Source organism: Carassius auratus, chromosome 39 (assembly GCF_003368295.1).
Source record: "Carassius auratus strain Wakin chromosome 39, ASM336829v1, whole genome shotgun sequence".
NCBI classification, from domain to species: domain Eukaryota; kingdom Metazoa; phylum Chordata; class Actinopteri; order Cypriniformes; family Cyprinidae; genus Carassius; species Carassius auratus.
The window spans coordinates 11,640,981-11,659,391 of NC_039281.1; the positions used below are offsets into that span (position 1 = coordinate 11,640,981).

At 39.1% G+C, this 18,411-nt stretch overlaps 1 protein-coding gene across 4 annotated transcripts in view; it reads left to right on the top strand.

The window, feature by feature from the left end:
* Positions 1 to 18,411, top strand: part of LOC113057911 (teneurin-2-like) — a 137,895-nt gene that overhangs the window by 102,186 nt on the left and 17,298 nt on the right. For 3 of the 4 annotated variants that reach the window (XM_026225504.1, XM_026225503.1, XM_026225506.1), the window contains 10 exons: positions 923 to 1,128; positions 1,395 to 1,590; positions 2,739 to 2,840; positions 5,456 to 5,650; positions 8,527 to 8,727; positions 8,844 to 9,029; positions 10,982 to 11,005; positions 16,757 to 16,903; positions 17,676 to 17,886; positions 18,238 to 18,357. In XM_026225504.1, coding sequence (XP_026081289.1) covers positions 923 to 1,128; positions 1,395 to 1,590; positions 2,739 to 2,840; positions 5,456 to 5,650; positions 8,527 to 8,727; positions 8,844 to 9,029; positions 10,982 to 11,005; positions 16,757 to 16,903; positions 17,676 to 17,886; positions 18,238 to 18,357 — 1,588 coding nt within the window. The remainder of the gene's footprint in view (positions 1 to 922; positions 1,129 to 1,394; positions 1,591 to 2,738; positions 2,841 to 5,455; positions 5,651 to 8,526; positions 8,728 to 8,843; positions 9,030 to 10,981; positions 11,006 to 16,756; positions 16,904 to 17,675; positions 17,887 to 18,237; positions 18,358 to 18,411) is intronic. The other variant, XM_026225505.1, reaches the window with a different exon arrangement.

Sequence of the window (18,411 nt, forward strand, 5' to 3'; positions counted from 1 at the left end):
ATATATATATATCAAGGTTTTCATAAAAATATTGATCAGCACAACTGTAAGAGATGTTTTTGAGCAGAAAATCTGCATCAGCTTATTAAAATGATTTCTATATTATCACTGAAGCCAGGAGTATGATTCAGCTTTGTATCACAGGAATAAATTACCTTTTATATATTTCTATAATATTTTTGATCAAATAAAGTAGCATTGAGAGACTTCTTTCAAAAACATACAAAAATAAAAATAAATCTTATTGACCCTAAACTTGAATGGCTCATTTATGTAATCCAATACATTCCATATGAGAAATAAAGAAAGCAGGCAAAAGAAAAAAGAATACACACACACACAAACTGTATATATAAATTAACATTCTAAATTTCTTTCATTGAATATACTATTTCACTTTGAAATACATCACATTGTGAAAGTAAAATGCTTTATGAACGCTGTTTCATGTCGACATTTAGATTGTAGGTCTGAAAACCAAATCACTGATCACACTTTAAGACTTATATCATGTTAAAATTCCAATAAAGCTCAGCTTCGTATAAGCAGCCATTAACAGTTTATAGGTTATTCCTCAGTTCTTCTGCTAGTTACATTTGAAAAACCAGGCTCAGATATTCAACAAAGAAGCCCCTCGTCCCTGTCTATCTTTGGCTCTCTGCTGTTTATCCTGATACACTCTCGGCTTTCTTTGCGCTGGGTGGGTACAGTGAGGTTATGGGCAAAAAGACTTCAGGAAGTAGCATTTGTGTTTTTCAGCTTCCATCAGATAAGTGTCTCCCAGAGAGAAAACACATTTGTGCTGTTTCCTTTTGTTTTCTGTTTTCAAAGCAGCTACCGCTGAATCTATAAACGAGGGGCAGTTGCAACACAGCCGAGGTGAGAGATTGATTTTTTTTTTATGCCTTCCTCTCTGTCTCAGGGCCATGGGCTGCTCGCAACAGCAGCATAGATACGGGCAGCCTGGAGGTGGGCAGGCGCGTGACCCAGGAGGTGCCGCCCGGGGTGTTCTGGAGATCCCTGATGCACCTTAGCCAGCCTCAGTTCCTCAAGTTCAACATCTCCCTGGGCAAGGATGCACTCTTCGGGGTTTACATTCGCAAAGGGCTGCCACCGTCCCATGCACAGGTGCGCACACCCATTCTATTTACAGAGAGGCCACTCTGTGAAGTCCTTTTAGGGATAAAAATCCCTCTTTCATCCCAACAACAGATCAATCAGTCATCGCAAATACATTTTAGAAGTCACCAGGTGTTAGATAAAATCATTTCTATAGCTCAACTTCAAACTGTCTCACTGTTTGATATGTATGGATGCTGTCAAACCACTAGAGATCACGAAAAATAAAAACATCCCCTCTCGTTTCCCTTGTTTCTGCATTTCTCCCTCTGCAGTATGACTATATGGAGCGTTTGGATGGAAAGGAGAAATGGAGCGTAGTGGAGTCGCCCCGTGAGAGACGCAGTATTCAGACGGTGGTTCTGAACGAGGCCGTGTTTGTACAGTATCTGGACCCCGGCACATGGCACCTGGCTTTCTACAATGACGGCAAGGAGATGGAATCGGTCTCATTTAGCACCGCTGTTCTGGGTCAGTTACTCTAACACTGCTTAAACTCTCCATTATACGTTTCCTTCAAACACACACTATATCACTCAGGTGTGAGACATGAGAGGGTACAATAAATTTGCTGTGATAAGCAAACTTGTGACCATATTTTTTATGTAAAAAGGGTTTTACAACACAATCTAAAGCAAAAAAAATCTTAAGCAGCACAACTGATCAACAATAGTAATAATAATACAAATTTCATCAGCACCAAAACAGCATATCAGAATGATTTCTGAAGGATCATGTGACACTGAAGGGGTAATGATGCTAAAAAAAATAACCTTTGCCATTACAGGAATAAATTATATTAAAATTTATTAAAATAGTACACAGAAATTTTGCATTGTAATATTTCAATTTACAGTTTTATTGTACTTTTAATTAAATAAATGCTGCATTGGGAATAAGAGACTTCATATCAATCATGCCTAATCCTAAACCTAATTTGAAGGGTTGTTTAAAAAAAGTAAGCATAAATAAAATAATATGAATATATATATACAATTTAAAAAATAAGAGCATAAAATGCAACATCCCTGCATTGTGACATTGAATGGCACATGCGGTTACGAACAACAAATGTGTATTTCAAACTTGTATTTCATAAATGAATTAATAAATGAAACATTAATATTTTGGAGAATTGGATTCATAGGTTTCAGTCTCTGTAGAATTACAGGTAAATGCTTCATTGACGTCTAGTAAAAAGGAAATAATTAATAATGTCATTCTATTAATGTTATACCATTTCATATATATTATTATCCACTTGATATGAGATTAAGGCTCTGTTCTATGAATATTCACATGCATGAATTCTACGAATAAGTGGTGTCTCACCAATTAACCTTGCGCTAATCTACTGTGATATGGCCTACTTTCATTGCAGTGATATTACTCATGGCTAATGAAATGGTGTGTGATGCTGTTTGAATAGCTTGTATCAATAATGACCAGAGTCTGCCACTAAAAAATAGAGTGAAAGAGGGACAGAAAACTCAACTGAAAGAGAGAGAGGGAGGGAGGAAGCAGTAGAGGAAAAGACAAGATGAGAGCTGGATGTGGTGGTTACAGCTGTCATTACCATCAAAGTGGCCTTTTTTAGAAAGGTTTCATTCTTTTCACAGACTCTGTGCAAGAGTGTCCCCGCAACTGTCATGGTAACGGAGAGTGTGTGTCAGGAGTGTGTCACTGTTTCCCCGGGTTCCATGGCATGGACTGCTCGAAAGGTAAGAGACACTCCAATTACACCCCGAACTCTGTCGTACAGCAAGCAAAAAATAGCGACAGAGAGAGAGAAGTGAGAACAATTTTTACTTCCCTGTCACTCATACTAGAGATATGGAGAATGATCCCTTTGAATTGGTATTTAAAAGTATAGTTCACCCAAAAATGATCGTTTTGTCATCTTTTATCCACCTAATGTCGTTCCAATCCTGTGTTACATTCTTCTTTAGAAAAACAGCAATGGAGCACTCATATGAAGTCATTTTGGAACTTGACAGTTCAGACCTTGAAACAAATGCCTGAGATCAACTGCAACAACTCACCATTATTCCAAAAAAGAAAGTCATTCAAATTTACAATAACATGAGGATGAGTAAAAATGACATCATTTTAATTTTGGGGTAAATAGTGCTTGGGAACAGTGGATTAGCATTAGCATTAGAGACATATTGAGCTATAGTGCTTATGCTGGAGATTAAGGGCCCTATTTTAATGACCTAAACGCAAAGTAAAAAAGCGCACGGCGCAGGTGCACTCAGGGCGTGTCCAAATCCACTTTTGCTATTTTAAGGATGGAAAAACGATTGAAGCACCCGGGCGCATGGTCTAAATGGGTTGTCCCTATTTTCTTAATGAGAAATCTACATATATAGGATATATATATCCTATATATGTATATGTATATGTATGTATATCTATATATGCATATGTATATATGTATAAATGTATATTTATATATGTATATGTATATATGTGTGTGTGTATATATATATATATATATATATATATATATTTAATTAGCCTACAAAAAATGTATATGCATTGCAATCCTTTAATTTTTTATATTTGGCATATTTGTGTGCTGTTGTGCGTCCCTATGTTTAATAAGCACCGTGTATGCGCGTTGCAGACCCACCCATACGAACACGCTCTTTAAATAACAAAGACATTGCGCTCAGGTTTGAGTTGGTCTATAGCGCAGTCTATTTTCAGCTCCTTAAAATAGCAATGCGCCTGAACACACCTCTTTTTTAGACCAGCACGCCCATGGGTGCGCAAAAGCATTTACTAATTATACGAAGTGATGCTGGACGCGAAATTGCGAATGGCGCCGGACTGAAACTAGCAAACACATTTGCGCTGCTCCTTGCGTCGGATTGCGCCGGGTGTATTATAGGGCCCTAAGATTATCTGTACTTTTCTCCAATTCTCTGTACTTCGTGTGTCGATAAAATGCACCAAAAATATAAGTAATGCAAAATAAAACATGCATACTAATGTCCAGACAGACATTAAAAAAAAAAAAAAAACATGCAAAAATGCATGCAAGGGGAAACAGCACATTTTATTTTTTATTTTTTGCCAAAATGGCACCAGCTATGGGATTTAAAGAGCTGAACACATCAAAGATGTGTGTTAATCTCAGCGGTTCCAATGGCTCTAGACACTCCACTGCCTTGGGTTTAGCCCAAGAGTCCCGACACCCTCTAGATGTGTGTGTGTGTGTGTGTTTCTGACCTAACTATACGTTTTGGGACCAGTTTAATTAAATAATTTCCATCAGAAGAAAAAATGGTTGATAAATAGACGAAATAACATCTTAATTCAACTCTGAAACTGCCAAAAGTTTAAGAGGTAAGAGATGGTCTGAAGTGGTTATAATTAGATGTCAGTGGGAAGTCCCCATTTAGATAGCTGGGTAAGTGTGTGTGTGTGTGTGTGTGTGATATATATTTTTTGTTTTCACATTTTGACTGAAAAAACATTTACTTTGTTTGCATACTTTTCTATAGAGAAGGTGCTTTACTGTAGTTATATGACTCATCAAGAAACTAAGATCTATGTGTTAGTGGAGGTCTCTCTCTTTCCGAGGCATAAGGATGATGAATGGGGGTTCCTACAGCCCAATATCTCCCATTGTTCACCTGGGAAGGTCATGATTAATAGTTTTGTTACTGCGATGTTAAATTACATTTTCTTTCATTACAGTTTTCTCCAACCTATCACAGCTGTCCACTCCCTCCACTACTGCTGACCCTCTGTGTGTGTGTGTGTGTGTGTGTGTGTGTGTTTTTGTGTGTGTGTGAGTGTGTGTGTGTGTGTGTGTGTGTGTGTGTGTGTGTGTGTGTGTGTGTGTGTGTGTGTGTATTAATACCTTTACACGATTCAGGCTTAGATGCAGACACAGTCTGTTCTTATCAGGTGCAAACAAAACTTTTTTTTTGTGATTACCATTAATATTATTTTTGTATCATGGTAGGTATTATTATGTTTTTAGAACAGGCACCATGATATTATAATATTTTTAAGACATGTATCATGATGTTACCTTGGTAATATTATGTATTTGGACATGCACTATGGAATTAGTATGTTATTAGGATATGAACAATGGTATCGACATTTTTTGGACATGTACAATATCATGATATTATGATTTAACCATATAGGTCTTGAAATGAATTATGATGTTATCATGTTTTAGGACATGCAATATGGTATCACGGTTTTGGAACATTTACAAGTAGTTTTGTGGTATTTTTTGGAGTAAATCTTGAAATACCATTATAATCCCATAATACAGTAAATGACTATGGTCTTTCTGTGTCTTCCCAAGCGGCATGCCCAGTCCTATGCAGTGGAAACGGTCAGTATGACAAGGGTTCGTGTATCTGCTATAGTGGATGGAAGGGTCTGGAATGCGACGTTCCCATCAGCCAGTGCATCGACCCCCAGTGTGGCGGTCATGGCACGTGCACAGAGGGCATATGTGTTTGTTCTCTGGGCTACAAAGGAGAGAATTGCGCTGAGGGTGAGCTTATATGCATGAGTGTGTGCGTGATAATGTAGCTTTGTATAGAAGTTGTTTCTTTCTCAGTGGCTTAATAATACACTATAAAAGCTGTATTCTGTCCATGTGGCTACTTGAAAAGGAAAACACACATTTTCACATTTCCCCAGATTCACTGGTAGGTCTTAATGGGCTCCCACGAAAGCCCTTGCAAAGATGAGTAAATGCTAGAAAATATATTGATCTGGTTGGTGAGAACAATCATTTCAGTCTTGATTCTTTGCGTGTGTGTGTTTGTGTGTTCTTTTAAGTTCAGTGGCTTTTGGGTAAGACAGTGAGTGACAATAAGAAAGAGGAAAATTAGTCTAAAAATGGAAAGCGAAGAGAAAGAAAATGGGTAAGACAGAAGACAAAAGGCTGAGGTATTGTATAAGAGGACAAAGGGAGAGGCTGGGATGAAAAAAAGTTAACAAACAAAGAAATAGGTTGATGGAAAACAGAGTTTCAGGACGTCTTTGCTGTTATTACAGAGAGACAGTGATGGAAGCTAAACAAACACAACAACAGAAGCCTCGCATATTAATGCTCTCTAATTCTCCTTCTCTAAATCCCTAATTCATTATCATCAGTCTGGCATCAGTCCCAAATTAACGTGTTTAGAGGGGGATTGAAGATTTTTAAATGAATTATTCACCTAAAAATGAAAATTATGTCATTGTTTACAAATATACACATATTTTGTGTGTCCATGTAGCACAAAAGGAAATATTTATTTATTTTCAATAATATGAAAGCATGCAACCCACAAGTGGTTGTCAGGCACCATGAATAATGACAAAATTAACAATTTCTTTAGATGTGTATGGTATGTCAGTCAGATTTTGTATTTTAAGGTGCAGATGTATATAAATAACAGGACATTTATATTTCCAAAGAGGAAATTGAACATATTAATGTCTAAATAAAAATCTAAAAATGCCAAAAGGTCACGGTTAGGTTTAGATTATAAAAAATATCTTCACTCGATAAGAAATAAGCAACAAATGTATGTGTATTAAAAGAGAGAGAGTGTGTTTTAGTGGGGCATGAGGTACTTGAAGGTGTTGAAGATCACAAGGTCAGCACTTTTGCTCCTTTCGGGTGTTTTTTTTTTTTTCAGCCATTCTAAGATTTCTCAAATTAGATATTCATCACAGCAGAGACATTTAAACAATTTACCTGAAGTGCCGGTGACACGGAAATCGATATCCATGATGTGCAGTTTCTGCAGCATAAACATTTTGCATGATTGGTTTTGTGTGCGTGAGGGGAAAGGAGCAGTACTTCTGTCAGTCGAGGCGGGCTGAGACAGGGGTGTCACGCAGGGCACCTCAGGGCCGGGTAATTTGCCAAATGGCTTTCTCATACTTTTCATGGCCAGATCTCTTCTTTCGCTCAGCAGTCAATATAAATTTTTTGAAGCACCCCAAATGGAACATGTGAGATACAGGGTCAAAGTCAAAAGACAGAGGAAGGGAGAGTACGAAAGACAGATGGAGATGCTGAGAAAGAGAGGGTTTGAGAAGTGAGTGTGAAAGGTTCTAGACAGGAAACTGCCATTCTCACACTTAAGGTGTGGGATATTGATTTTTCGTGCTTAGATGAAAGACGTAGTATGTGCTTGTGCATGCTTTCTTCAAAATCCCAGAAAACCCCGTTATGCATGATTCTACATCCCTTTGAATGTTCTCAATATCGAAAGATATACAGTAAGGACAATAGTAATTTGAAAACTGGTCTAGCAATTAAATAAATATGTAAATATATGGGAGAACAGGACATTGAATATAAGGTAAAAGTGACATGACACATGGCCAAGTATGTTTACCCATAATCGAAATTAGTGCTCTGCATTTTACCCATCCTAAGCGCACACACACACACACAGATCAGTGAGCAGCCATCTATGCTGTGGCGCACAGGGAACAGTTGGGAGCGCTGTACATTCACTCCCCCCACCTACAATTCGTGTCGGTATGAGACTCGAACCCGCAACCTTTTGATTAAGAGTCCAACTCTGTAACCATTAGGCCATGACTTCCCCAACCAATCAACTTAAGTTGTAGTTTGTGGCTTTTACTTCACATTTAATAGCTTTTAGGCTAGTATAGTAGTATAACCCTTAAATTCTAAATAACATTTTTAGCACACAAATTAATTTAAAATGTACAGTGTTTCCTTCTCCTATGACCAATCTTGCACTCGCTAATTTTGTCCAATCAAATGCTGCATAGCAGTCCCTCCTGCTGATACCACTTTTGACTAGAAATAGCAAGTATAAAATGCATGATCATGGTTTTGACATTAAATAAAGTCATGTGCTGTGTCCGAGATCAAATACTTCCGTACTATAAAGCATGGGGAAACAGTATGCCAAAAGAGTAGTATGTCCAAATTCATACTATTAAAAAAAAAGTAATCGAAAAGTACCCGAATGATCTACCCCGGATCGTGGATTGCGCAGTTGATGGACACTTAACTATCCCAAGAGGCCACGGGAGAGGATTTATGAATGGCAGTGCACTGATGCTTGTAGGTCACGTGACAGAAACAACATGGCGGATGTAGTACGTCTGAATTTCATTCACGCTACTATATTCATAGTATATAGAACATTCTTTTTAATGGTCTCAAAGTAAGTTCAAATTCAAATGTAATACCTCTCAGACTACTCAGACAGTATTCAATTTCGGATGCAGCGTTGACCTTTAAAAATGGGCAAGCCCTTCAACATGTCCCACCAAAACTTTTCAATAGATATTATGTCAACACAGGAAAGAAAACAGTAGCAGTATCATTGGGCTTTTACATTTCTGACTGATGAAGGCTCAGTCATGACTTTCACCTTTTGTACACAGTTGACTGTATGGATCCAACCTGCTCAAATAATGGCATCTGTGTGAACGGGGATTGCCACTGTAAACCAGGCTGGGGTGGACCAAGCTGTGAGCTGCCCAGAGCACAATGCCCAGATCAGTGCCATGGTCATGGTGCTTTTATTCCAGACACAGGCATCTGTAGCTGTGACCCCAATTGGATGGGCCCTGATTGTTCTGTCGGTCAGTCTGCATGTTTGATTGGATCTCAGTAATACAAATGTTTCATTGAATTATTCCTGATTTCTAATGTATGGTATGTAAATAGTGATTGTAGTACCCTATTCTTTTCTCAACAGAGGTTTGCTCAGTCGATTGCGGGACACATGGTGTATGCATGGGTGGCTCGTGCCGATGCGAGGAAGGCTGGACAGGCGCGGCATGTGACCAGCGTGTGTGTAACCCACTATGCGTGAAGCACGGCACCTGTAAAGATGGGAAGTGCGAGTGTGAACAGGGCTGGAACGGAGAACACTGCACCATCGGTAGGCATTCGCCCACCCTTGACCCAGGCACAGACCATTTCCAGTGCATCTGCTCTGCCTCTATTGCTTTCATGAACATTATATAGAGTCCTTCCTTTTTTCTGTGCTTCAAGCTTAACATGAGAGGGACCTGTTTTTGGATCATCCTTGTTGGTCCTGGGGCAACAATATTATTAACCAGTCAGATATTAGGGAAAGGTGTTAGAGATGAGTTTAGGGTCTAGAGCAGTGTTATTATTATTGCTCTCTTTGGGCCTAAATTATGGTTTGGGCCAGGAGTGTCCAAACTCAGTCCTGGAGGACCACTGATCTGCAGAGTTCAGCTCCAACCTACCTCAACACTGCTGCCTTGAAGTTTCTACTATGCCTAGTAAGACCTTGATTAGCTGGTACAGTGACTGAGTGCCATTGTCCTGTAGTAAAACTTTACAGGACAGTGGCCCTCCAGGAGCAGGATTGGACGCCCCTGGTTTAGGCAATGGCTTCTTAAGGACCAGCAAAGATTGATCCAAGAACATGACCTACATGCAGCTCATGGATTTAGGGGAACAACAGAAGTTTATACTGGTGGTTCTAATGATTTTTCTCTTGACTGATCCATAAGGATGGGATATACAGTACAATACTCTAAAACTACTAATATTAAGGCCTTGTCTCAAATACTGCCCAAAATGCTGTCCACAATTTGACAATATATATACAGAGGGATTGTAATCTACTGTAGAGTCCACAAAAGTATATTTACAGACATTTAATGAGGATCAGAGGTGGGATGAAACTACAATGGGATGATATTAAATGATTTAAATAACTGAAATCATATTTTCACTGAATCATTCATTCAATTGATTTGTTCGAACGGCTGATTAATTCAGGAGTGAAGCAAGTGATTGTGTCTTTATGAATGGGTAATTGATTCATTGATTCACTAGATTTGTTTATAAAATGCACGTTCATGAATAAATGAAAAACATATGACTTTGTTTTAAAATATATTTTTTGACGAAATAGAGCAAAATCGGGCGTTGTAGTCAGTTCATGTAAGCTTCTCAATATTAACTTATTGTTTATTAAACTGTTGCATTAAATCAATATCATATTTGGAAACTCCCTTAATAATCATTAAAAGCTGCCACTCACCTTAGTTCATTGTGATCTCACAAAGTTCCTTTATAGTCAACAAAGCTCTCTACACTGATTTACATTTACATTGTTATAATGACAAGATTCGTGAGCTTGCATAACTCAGCACTGAACAAAATGTCTTAGTTTTGAGAGGTGAGTGTTTCAAGGAATCAACAAATATGTATGTGATACATTATGCTGTAAAATCATGTTGCGAGTAGAAAGCTTTGAAGCCCCCCTGAGGTCAAACACAAATATGCTGATTGGGGCAGTTGCACTGGTGCTCCTATATACTTTTTCATAGTCGCACGCAGTAGTAGACTGTTCCTCTGTCTGGTGTTGGACTGAGAACAGACTAAGTTGAGTTTGAACATGCCTCACACAGTGGAGGCAGATGTGTGGGCTGCTGGGTAATGAACAGTCCTTGTGGAGTAGCAGTGACTGATAAAAGGTAAAAGCGTCTTCACCTTGATAAGTCACACCCCTTTTTTTCTTGACTTCATTCTCTCAAAAATAGACTCTTATCATCTGTGGATATGTGTGTGCATATTTGTCTGTCACTCCAAAGATGACATGAGCGACAAAGACTGAAAGTGCTTTGCCTTTAATCCTTCTCCCCATTGTACGCCACAACAGGAAGTCTGCCAGCTTATTGTCATCAAATTCTTTCTGTAGGCTAAAAAAGCCTTGTAAATGGCTTCCATTTTCAGTTTCCATTTTGATTTCTCAAAATTCTTCTGTTTTTAACTGATTCAAATGCAACACATGTATTCATTTGTCTTCTTATGACACATTTTTGTTCCCTCTGAATGTCCTCTCTGATGCAGACTTTTGGGATGGGAGTATTGAAGGTATTGTACCTCGTCGTACTGTGACTAGTGCTACAGTAGCTGCTAGTCTGGTCGTGAGCAACCCACCTCTGATAGCTTGGCTCCGTAACGACTGTGTGCTTCTGTTTGTAGAGTAGCCGTGGTGGAGTAGAATGTTGTGTAGGTTTATAGTGCTAGTCTGTGTTCTTCAGCATCTGTGTTATTATTCTTGTTGCCAGATGATAATAATATAGCTGTAATCATCTGTTTTGCACCTTGTTGCTTTTTAAATGTCCGTCTCCAACAGCATTAACTGAGCTACAGTACAAAAGTCTCCATTGAAAATTCAATTTTTCAGAATGTGGGGTATATTAAAATTAAATTAAATGTATGCATTTAGCAGACACTTTTATTCAAAGCGATCAATTTTTACCTATCATGTGTTCCCCAGAAATTGAACCCCCATTACAGTAGTGGTGTTACACTCAATTTCTGGAGGGCCAGAGCCCTGCAGAGTTTAGATTCAACCCTAATTAAACACACCTTATCCAACTACTCAAGTCTTTTAGGATTATTTGAATACAAACCCCTTGTCCAAATACCCACACTTGCTGTCTTCGCACTAGACCACTTGACTGCTTGTATGATGTATTTCCTGTATTTGGTCCAAGTATTCAAGTGAGCATGAATACCACAAGTGTGTGTAGAACTTTTCATTACCTGATGGGACACATTGTAGTGTAAAAATGCAAATATTTACAGAGCTTTATTTTTATTTTCAATACTTTAATTTAAAATTTCTTAATGTCTGTTCAGAAGTCTTTATAACAGATGACACAATTACATTTTGTGGTGCTTTTGATTAAGTAATAAAATGCAGTTGCAAATGTTGTACAAAATAACTATCACTATACCACTACTCATTTGCACCAATAAAATGTGTAACTCTTTGTTTTACTACCAAATTCCATTTAATATCTAACTATTACTAATTTTTAACATACATTGGGAAAGTTTCCGTGACCTCTCGCAAGATCTCTGAAAAAAGTCTCAAGATGTATTTCTACAACATGATGCATGATGGGATACACTAAGCCTTGAATACCGCTTTGGATCGTGTTGATTTAGTGTGAGTGAAGGGCACTTCACTTTGGTGTTTTTAAAACCTGGTACACTCTTGTGCACTTACTTCCTGTTGTGTGCACATGCTCTTAAGTGGCCAAGACCCCAAGTGTGGTTATATGGACAAGGGGCTGGTACATTGTGTGTTGGAACAAAACTTTGCAGGGCTCCAGTCCTCCAGGAATTGAGTTTGATTGTCCATGTTAGTTTGCAGACATCGTAAATGTATACCAAGACTTATCCCCAGTAACCTAGTTAAGTTGTTGATTGAGTCAAAGCGCAATTCATGACATATAATAATAATAATACATTTCAATGCCAATGCAACCCCTTCCACTCGACCAACTCTGAGCAGGGCTCAAACTGGGAGCAGCCAGCATTGGGAGGCAGCCATTCAAACAAGGATGCTGACAACTGAAAGCTCTAGTGTCTGTTACTAGTGCCTCTTGAGTGCAAGGGGAGTGAGATTTTGCTGCACAACTCCCCCTAGCCGGCCAAAATAATCATGGTACAACTCAGTGTGTCTAATGCACTTAGGATTTTATGAATTCTACTTGGCAAAGGCTTGGCTCATGAATGTTAAATTGGTGATTTGATGGTTATCTTGCAGTGCCAGCAAGACACAAAGATTCATGAGTCAAGTGATTGCCATGTTGTCACAACCAGCCAGTCTTATAAGTCTATGAGGTCTGCCAGTCAAGAGCAACAGTCTGAAAAGAATCTTGCAGAGCCAGTTAGATCTTATAACATGTTTCTAACTAGCTATAATCCTCCTGGGTATTAAGCTTTGGTACCACAACAGCAGCACACTTTTGCAATGCACTGGCTATGCAAATGAGTTTGCATACTTGAATGTTTGTTTATGAGTCCTCCAGTAGCCTAAAAAAGGTAGGATTTAATTCTGCATTTTTGAAGCATAAAATGGCACCGTTAACATGTTAAAGGACCAGTCTCCCTGGAGCAACATGAGGTTAAGAGCCTAGCTCAAGAGAACAATAGTGATGGCTTCTTAAAGCAGTTGGAACTGACAAACTTTGAGTTTATAGACTTGGGCTGGAACCATTACGGTACACCACCCAATACTACTTTTAAAGGAGAAGAGCTGGGTCAACTACATGACTCTAAGCATAATGGGAATGCTTGCATTTAAGTAGACTGCAGTTTCAACTAGAAGCAGAGCAGCACTTATCAGGACACACTAGCTCCTAGCAGTCTGTTTGAGTCTGCCTTTGTTTGCACAGAACAGCGACGCATCCTACACTTCTTCAATTCTGCTTCAGACAAAAGTGCTAACTTACAGAAGGTACTGCAGAGTGGAGAAAAAGATTGAGGAGATTTTGCTCTACCTGAGGGATGTAGATCACCTTTCCGAGTAAAGGGATCGGGAGGGAGTGGATCCTAAGATAAGTGTGAAATTTCATGAGCTATTGGTGCAGAGTTGGTCAGGAGCAGTGAGCAACATTTTTGCTGTGCATATTTCAGCACACACGGTGCAGGACCACAGGAGGCATGGTAATGACTTTGTCTCAGTGCCTGCCTGAGTTCCAACTCATGGGATGAATACTAATGGAGAGGCAGAAGTGTGTGTGCTTTTCTGAGAAGGGGAGTGCTGTGTGTTTGCAAGGAGAGCAGGATAACAAGGAGTCTAATGCAGGGCCCACAGTGATCACCTTAATGTACATGCATCATTGGACAGGAGCAAGTCTGGCAGAAGAGCTAGAGACAATAGTATATATAGTTTATATTCATATCTCTAATGGCGGAAATGATAGTAGTTGAATGACCACTTGAGACATTGAGTTTATATGAGGGGGTAAGTGGAAGTGAGTTGCACAAACACACGATTGGCTCATGGGTGGAAACCACGCCCACACGCATGCAAGACAAATGCATTCCAGTTTTACCTGCACATCTGGATATTATTTTAAGGAATGGTAGTTGTTAACGTTGCAGTGCACATTTCTGCACCATTTTTTAAAGCAAAAATGAATTGCAGAAAAAATGTTTGACTGTTAAGATGAAAGTTTCCAAACAGATTTGGCAAACACTTAAGGCCTTTGTGAGAACTTGTTCAGCGTGCACAGGACATTACCTCATCTCCGCTAAAGTCCAGAAACCATTAGAGTGAAAATTTTCAACTTTCACTATTCTCATGATGAAGTTTAGGATATTTGACTTTGTGGTACTACATGGAACACTGTAGGCAAGGAAAATCCGGACAAAGGGTATTTTATGCAGTAGGTGCTTACTCCCTGTGGGACTTTATTTGTCTCTTCCTAAGGCGAATTTGGAGGATTTATGAATCTAACCTTTTATTTTATAACCTTTAAAGGCAAGAGGACTGCAGGCCAGTGGATGGGAAAGTTAGGTGGAGGACTAGATTTCTCTTCCAAACGTTCTTTCTCTGTAATATCCCTTCCATCCTTTAAAAGATTTATTTTTCCTTCCTTCCTTCCTTCCTTCCTTCCTTCCTTCCTTCCTTCCTTCCTTCCTTCCTTCCTTCCTTCCTTCCTTCCTTCCTTCATTCCTTCCTTTCTTTCTTTGCCTGCAATTCATGGCCTGCTGTTCCTTTCTTTTGCAGTTTTTTCCCTTTCCACCAATCCATCTGTCTCTTTCTATCCATCTTTCCATCCATCAACCACTGAATGTTGCTATGCAGCATGCTTTTTTTCCTCATCTCACCTTTGGGTACCTCTCTCATACCGTGTGCGCTGACCCACAACTCAAGGCAATCTCAGCTCCTTTTTAAGTACATTACAATTGAGTCAACCCACATTACTTTAGCCAGGTGGCTTAATAGTTTGTGAAATCCCACTTTATTCTAGTTAGTGTTCTGAGAATCGACTGGCTTTTGGCATGAAAGAGGGGCCCTGCACAATGCTGCCCAATGAAGAAGATCAATGGTCACCATAGTTTTTGCTGTCCTGGTGTTTCATAAGTATTTGGCTGCTTAAAATGGCAACTCCATTAAAAAGGCAATCATTGCTAAGTGACTTTCCTCTCAGCTCAATATTGCGTGACAATCGATGCATAGCAGCCTGTTAATGTGGCATCCCAAGGACCCCAGACATTGAAAATTACATTAATTAAAGCAACATTTGATTTGAGTCACAATGGATGAACGCGTTCCAGTGCATGTTGGGTTTTCCCACTCTGAAGTGTCACCTGCACTGGGTCAGCTGCCAATAATGCTATATAGCCTTGTGATTAAGGGAACTGACTCCATCCAAAAGGCTGTGTATCCAGGGTAACCATAAGCAGAGGCTGTGACACAGTAACAGAAGTGTTAAGTGTTAGAGATTGAACTCTGGGGTACTTGCACTGTTTTCTGATGACACAGTCTGGTTTTCGTTTTACAGCGAGGTAAGAGACGATGCCCATGGCAGTGCTGAGAATTTTAGAACGCATGTTTTATTTACACAAAACTCCTGATGACTTGGAAACATCATGTCCCGTCTCTAGGGTGCTTAATTATGGACTGGTGTGACTAAAGGAGAATAGTGCGTAGCCTTTTCATTTCTATTTGTGTTTGTTCATCTCAGTCTCTGTATCTCCCAGAGAGAGCTTCCTTAAAACACTCACATCAATCCACACTCTTCTCAAAACTGTTGTGACAAGACTGTTTTCCGCCTTTTGTCTTTTAGAAAGTCTGTTTATCCCCTAACCGCATACATTAAACACCCACACACACGCCACACTTCACTCCAAAAACTTGATATATTAATCAAATCACTTTTTTTCTATGTCTAGAAAATGTCTTTAGATTAAGTATGGTTCTACTCCTTTATATTCTCCCACACTATGTTCTTATTCAAAAGTCTTTGGATCTCACACACACAGGCTTGTATCTCTTGCTAAAAAGGCATTCTAATCTGATTTGTAGATTCGGTCAGTCCTAACCACATTCTTACATGAGAGCATTGCTCTCTATCCAGAAAAATCAAATCAGCTACTGTAAATGAACAGTCAGAGAGTGTATGTGCTCTGTAAAAATATCCCCTCCTGAATGGATGAGTTCTGATAAATTCATTTGCTACCGACAGCGGCTATCAGACTACCGAAGATAATTTAATTGCTCTCAGAGTTTGAACTGATTTGAGGTGTGAATAGTAATGCTTTTCATATACTTCATCCCCTCAGACAGGCATTGAGCGCATTGGAGGCAGATATGTTTGTGTGTGAGCACTGATGCATGTCTGCCTGTAGTGTCAAAGCCATAAGTTTGAAAATCTAGATACGTATTAACATAAAGGATTGTTCTAATTTGCATTTTGTGTTCATTTGTGGCAGTCCATTTTGATTGTCTGGATAATGTCTGCAGTTTTTGTTAATATGCTTTGTGTGCTGTCTCACAGCTGTTTGTATAATATTGCATTAAACAGGTGCAAACAATGGTCCTTTTTTAAATGGTTCTCATCTTCTAATTTTTTTTTCAGTATAAATTCAAAAGTTGGGCTAATAAGCAACTGAACAAAAAGTTGATTGTCAAAATCAATGTCTGAAAATGTACAAAAAACGTCTACCCAAATAACCCAGACATTAATAACTCTGGAAACAATTTCTAGCTTGTTTTCAGACTTTTGGTCACAATCATTGATAGTGCTCTGATGACTGGCGTGATGGATTTCAGCCTCTCTAAATCCATCTTCCTTCTCTTTCTGGCTCTTGCAGATGGCTGTCCGAACCGATGTAATGGAAATGGACAGTGTCTGCAGGGTCAAAACAGCTGGCACTGTGAGTGCAAGACTGGATGGAGAGGCACCGGCTGCAATGTCGCCATGGAGACTTCATGTGCAGACAACAAAGATAATGAAGGAGGTGAGAGATCTTTTGTTGACTCTGTGGGAACTTGACAAAGATTGTACATGATTGGAACAGCCACAAGTGCACACAGCAGTTGTGTATAATTTTCCTGTTTTATTTTACATAATAACAGAATTATGTAGAGAGAAAAAAAGCCATTTGTTCTTACAAACAAACCATTATTTGAGCAAGAAATGTATATGTATGTCAGAGAAAGTTTGATACCATCAAAAATAACACTTTTCAAAAATGACTTTTTTTGCACACTGAAGCTTTATTGTATTTCATGTTCTAATGGGAGCTTTGTGGTTCTGGAGATTAATATGCAATTCTAACCAAATGTGACAACTTTTTGTTTGGATCTATACCCTTTTTTTTTCACAATTCTTGAATGTGTAAATTTCATAGGAATTATCTAAGCTTTTCTCAGAAAATAACTAGAGCTACAGTAGACGGTTTTATCTGAAATGATGGATTAGAAAAAGCAAGTTTGATGTTCTGTAGTAAGTGATTTAATTCAAAGCCTAAAGGTGAGCGAAAGAAGAGCACTTTTCGATCTCTTTGGTAAATGAAATTCAAATCCAACAACTTTGTGTTCAAAATGTTCAAGAACACTTTGATGAAATGTCCTCTTGTTCAACAGATGAAGAACGTTACTTTTTTTTTCTTTTTTTTTGACAGAGAAGCAGATGAAGAGAGAAATCTTTTGCAGCCTTAGGCAGCTCTGATTGATTGTGCACCATCATAATATGGCATTACTCATCACACCACTTTTCCTTTCTTCTAGATGGTCTGACTGACTGTATGGATCCAGACTGCTGTATCCAAAGTCCCTGCCAGAACAGTCCGCTTTGTAGAGGCTCCAGGGATCCCTTACAGGTCATCCAGCAGGGCCAGCACCCTGAGCAGAAAGTCCGTTCCTTCTACGACCGTGTTAAGATGCTAGTGGGCCGGGACAGCACGCATATAATCCCTGCAGACAATCCATTCAACGCAAGGTAACTTGCTTTACTGTGCACAACTTCCTACCTGCTGGGCTGGTAAATTTCATGTCGCTTCCACTGAAGTGCACACAACTGATGCTATATCTGTTGAGAGAAAATTGAGTGCTGGGATAGTTATTGTCAGATCTGTGTTATTTGGTAAGACTGTACTGTATCGATTGTTGTCAGTGGTGCCACAACATCTTCCCGTCTCTTTCTACTGTATTTCTGGGAAAGACTGACAGATGTGTTGACTAACGGGAACTTTATTGGATTTTTTTGACAGCAGTTGTTGGATTGATGGTATTGCTTTGGATTTATTGACTATCGAGCAGCTGATGTCTTCTTGTTTGTTCTGTTCTCCAGTCTGGCATCACTGATCAGAGGTCAGGTGGTGACAACAGATGGAACCCCACTGGTGGGAGTAAATGTGTCGTTTGTCAAGTACCCGCAGTATGGCTACACCCTCACACGACAGGACGGAACGTAAGTTTTAAAATGTGAAAACACGCAAAAAATGTTTTTAAATGCTTGGGATTT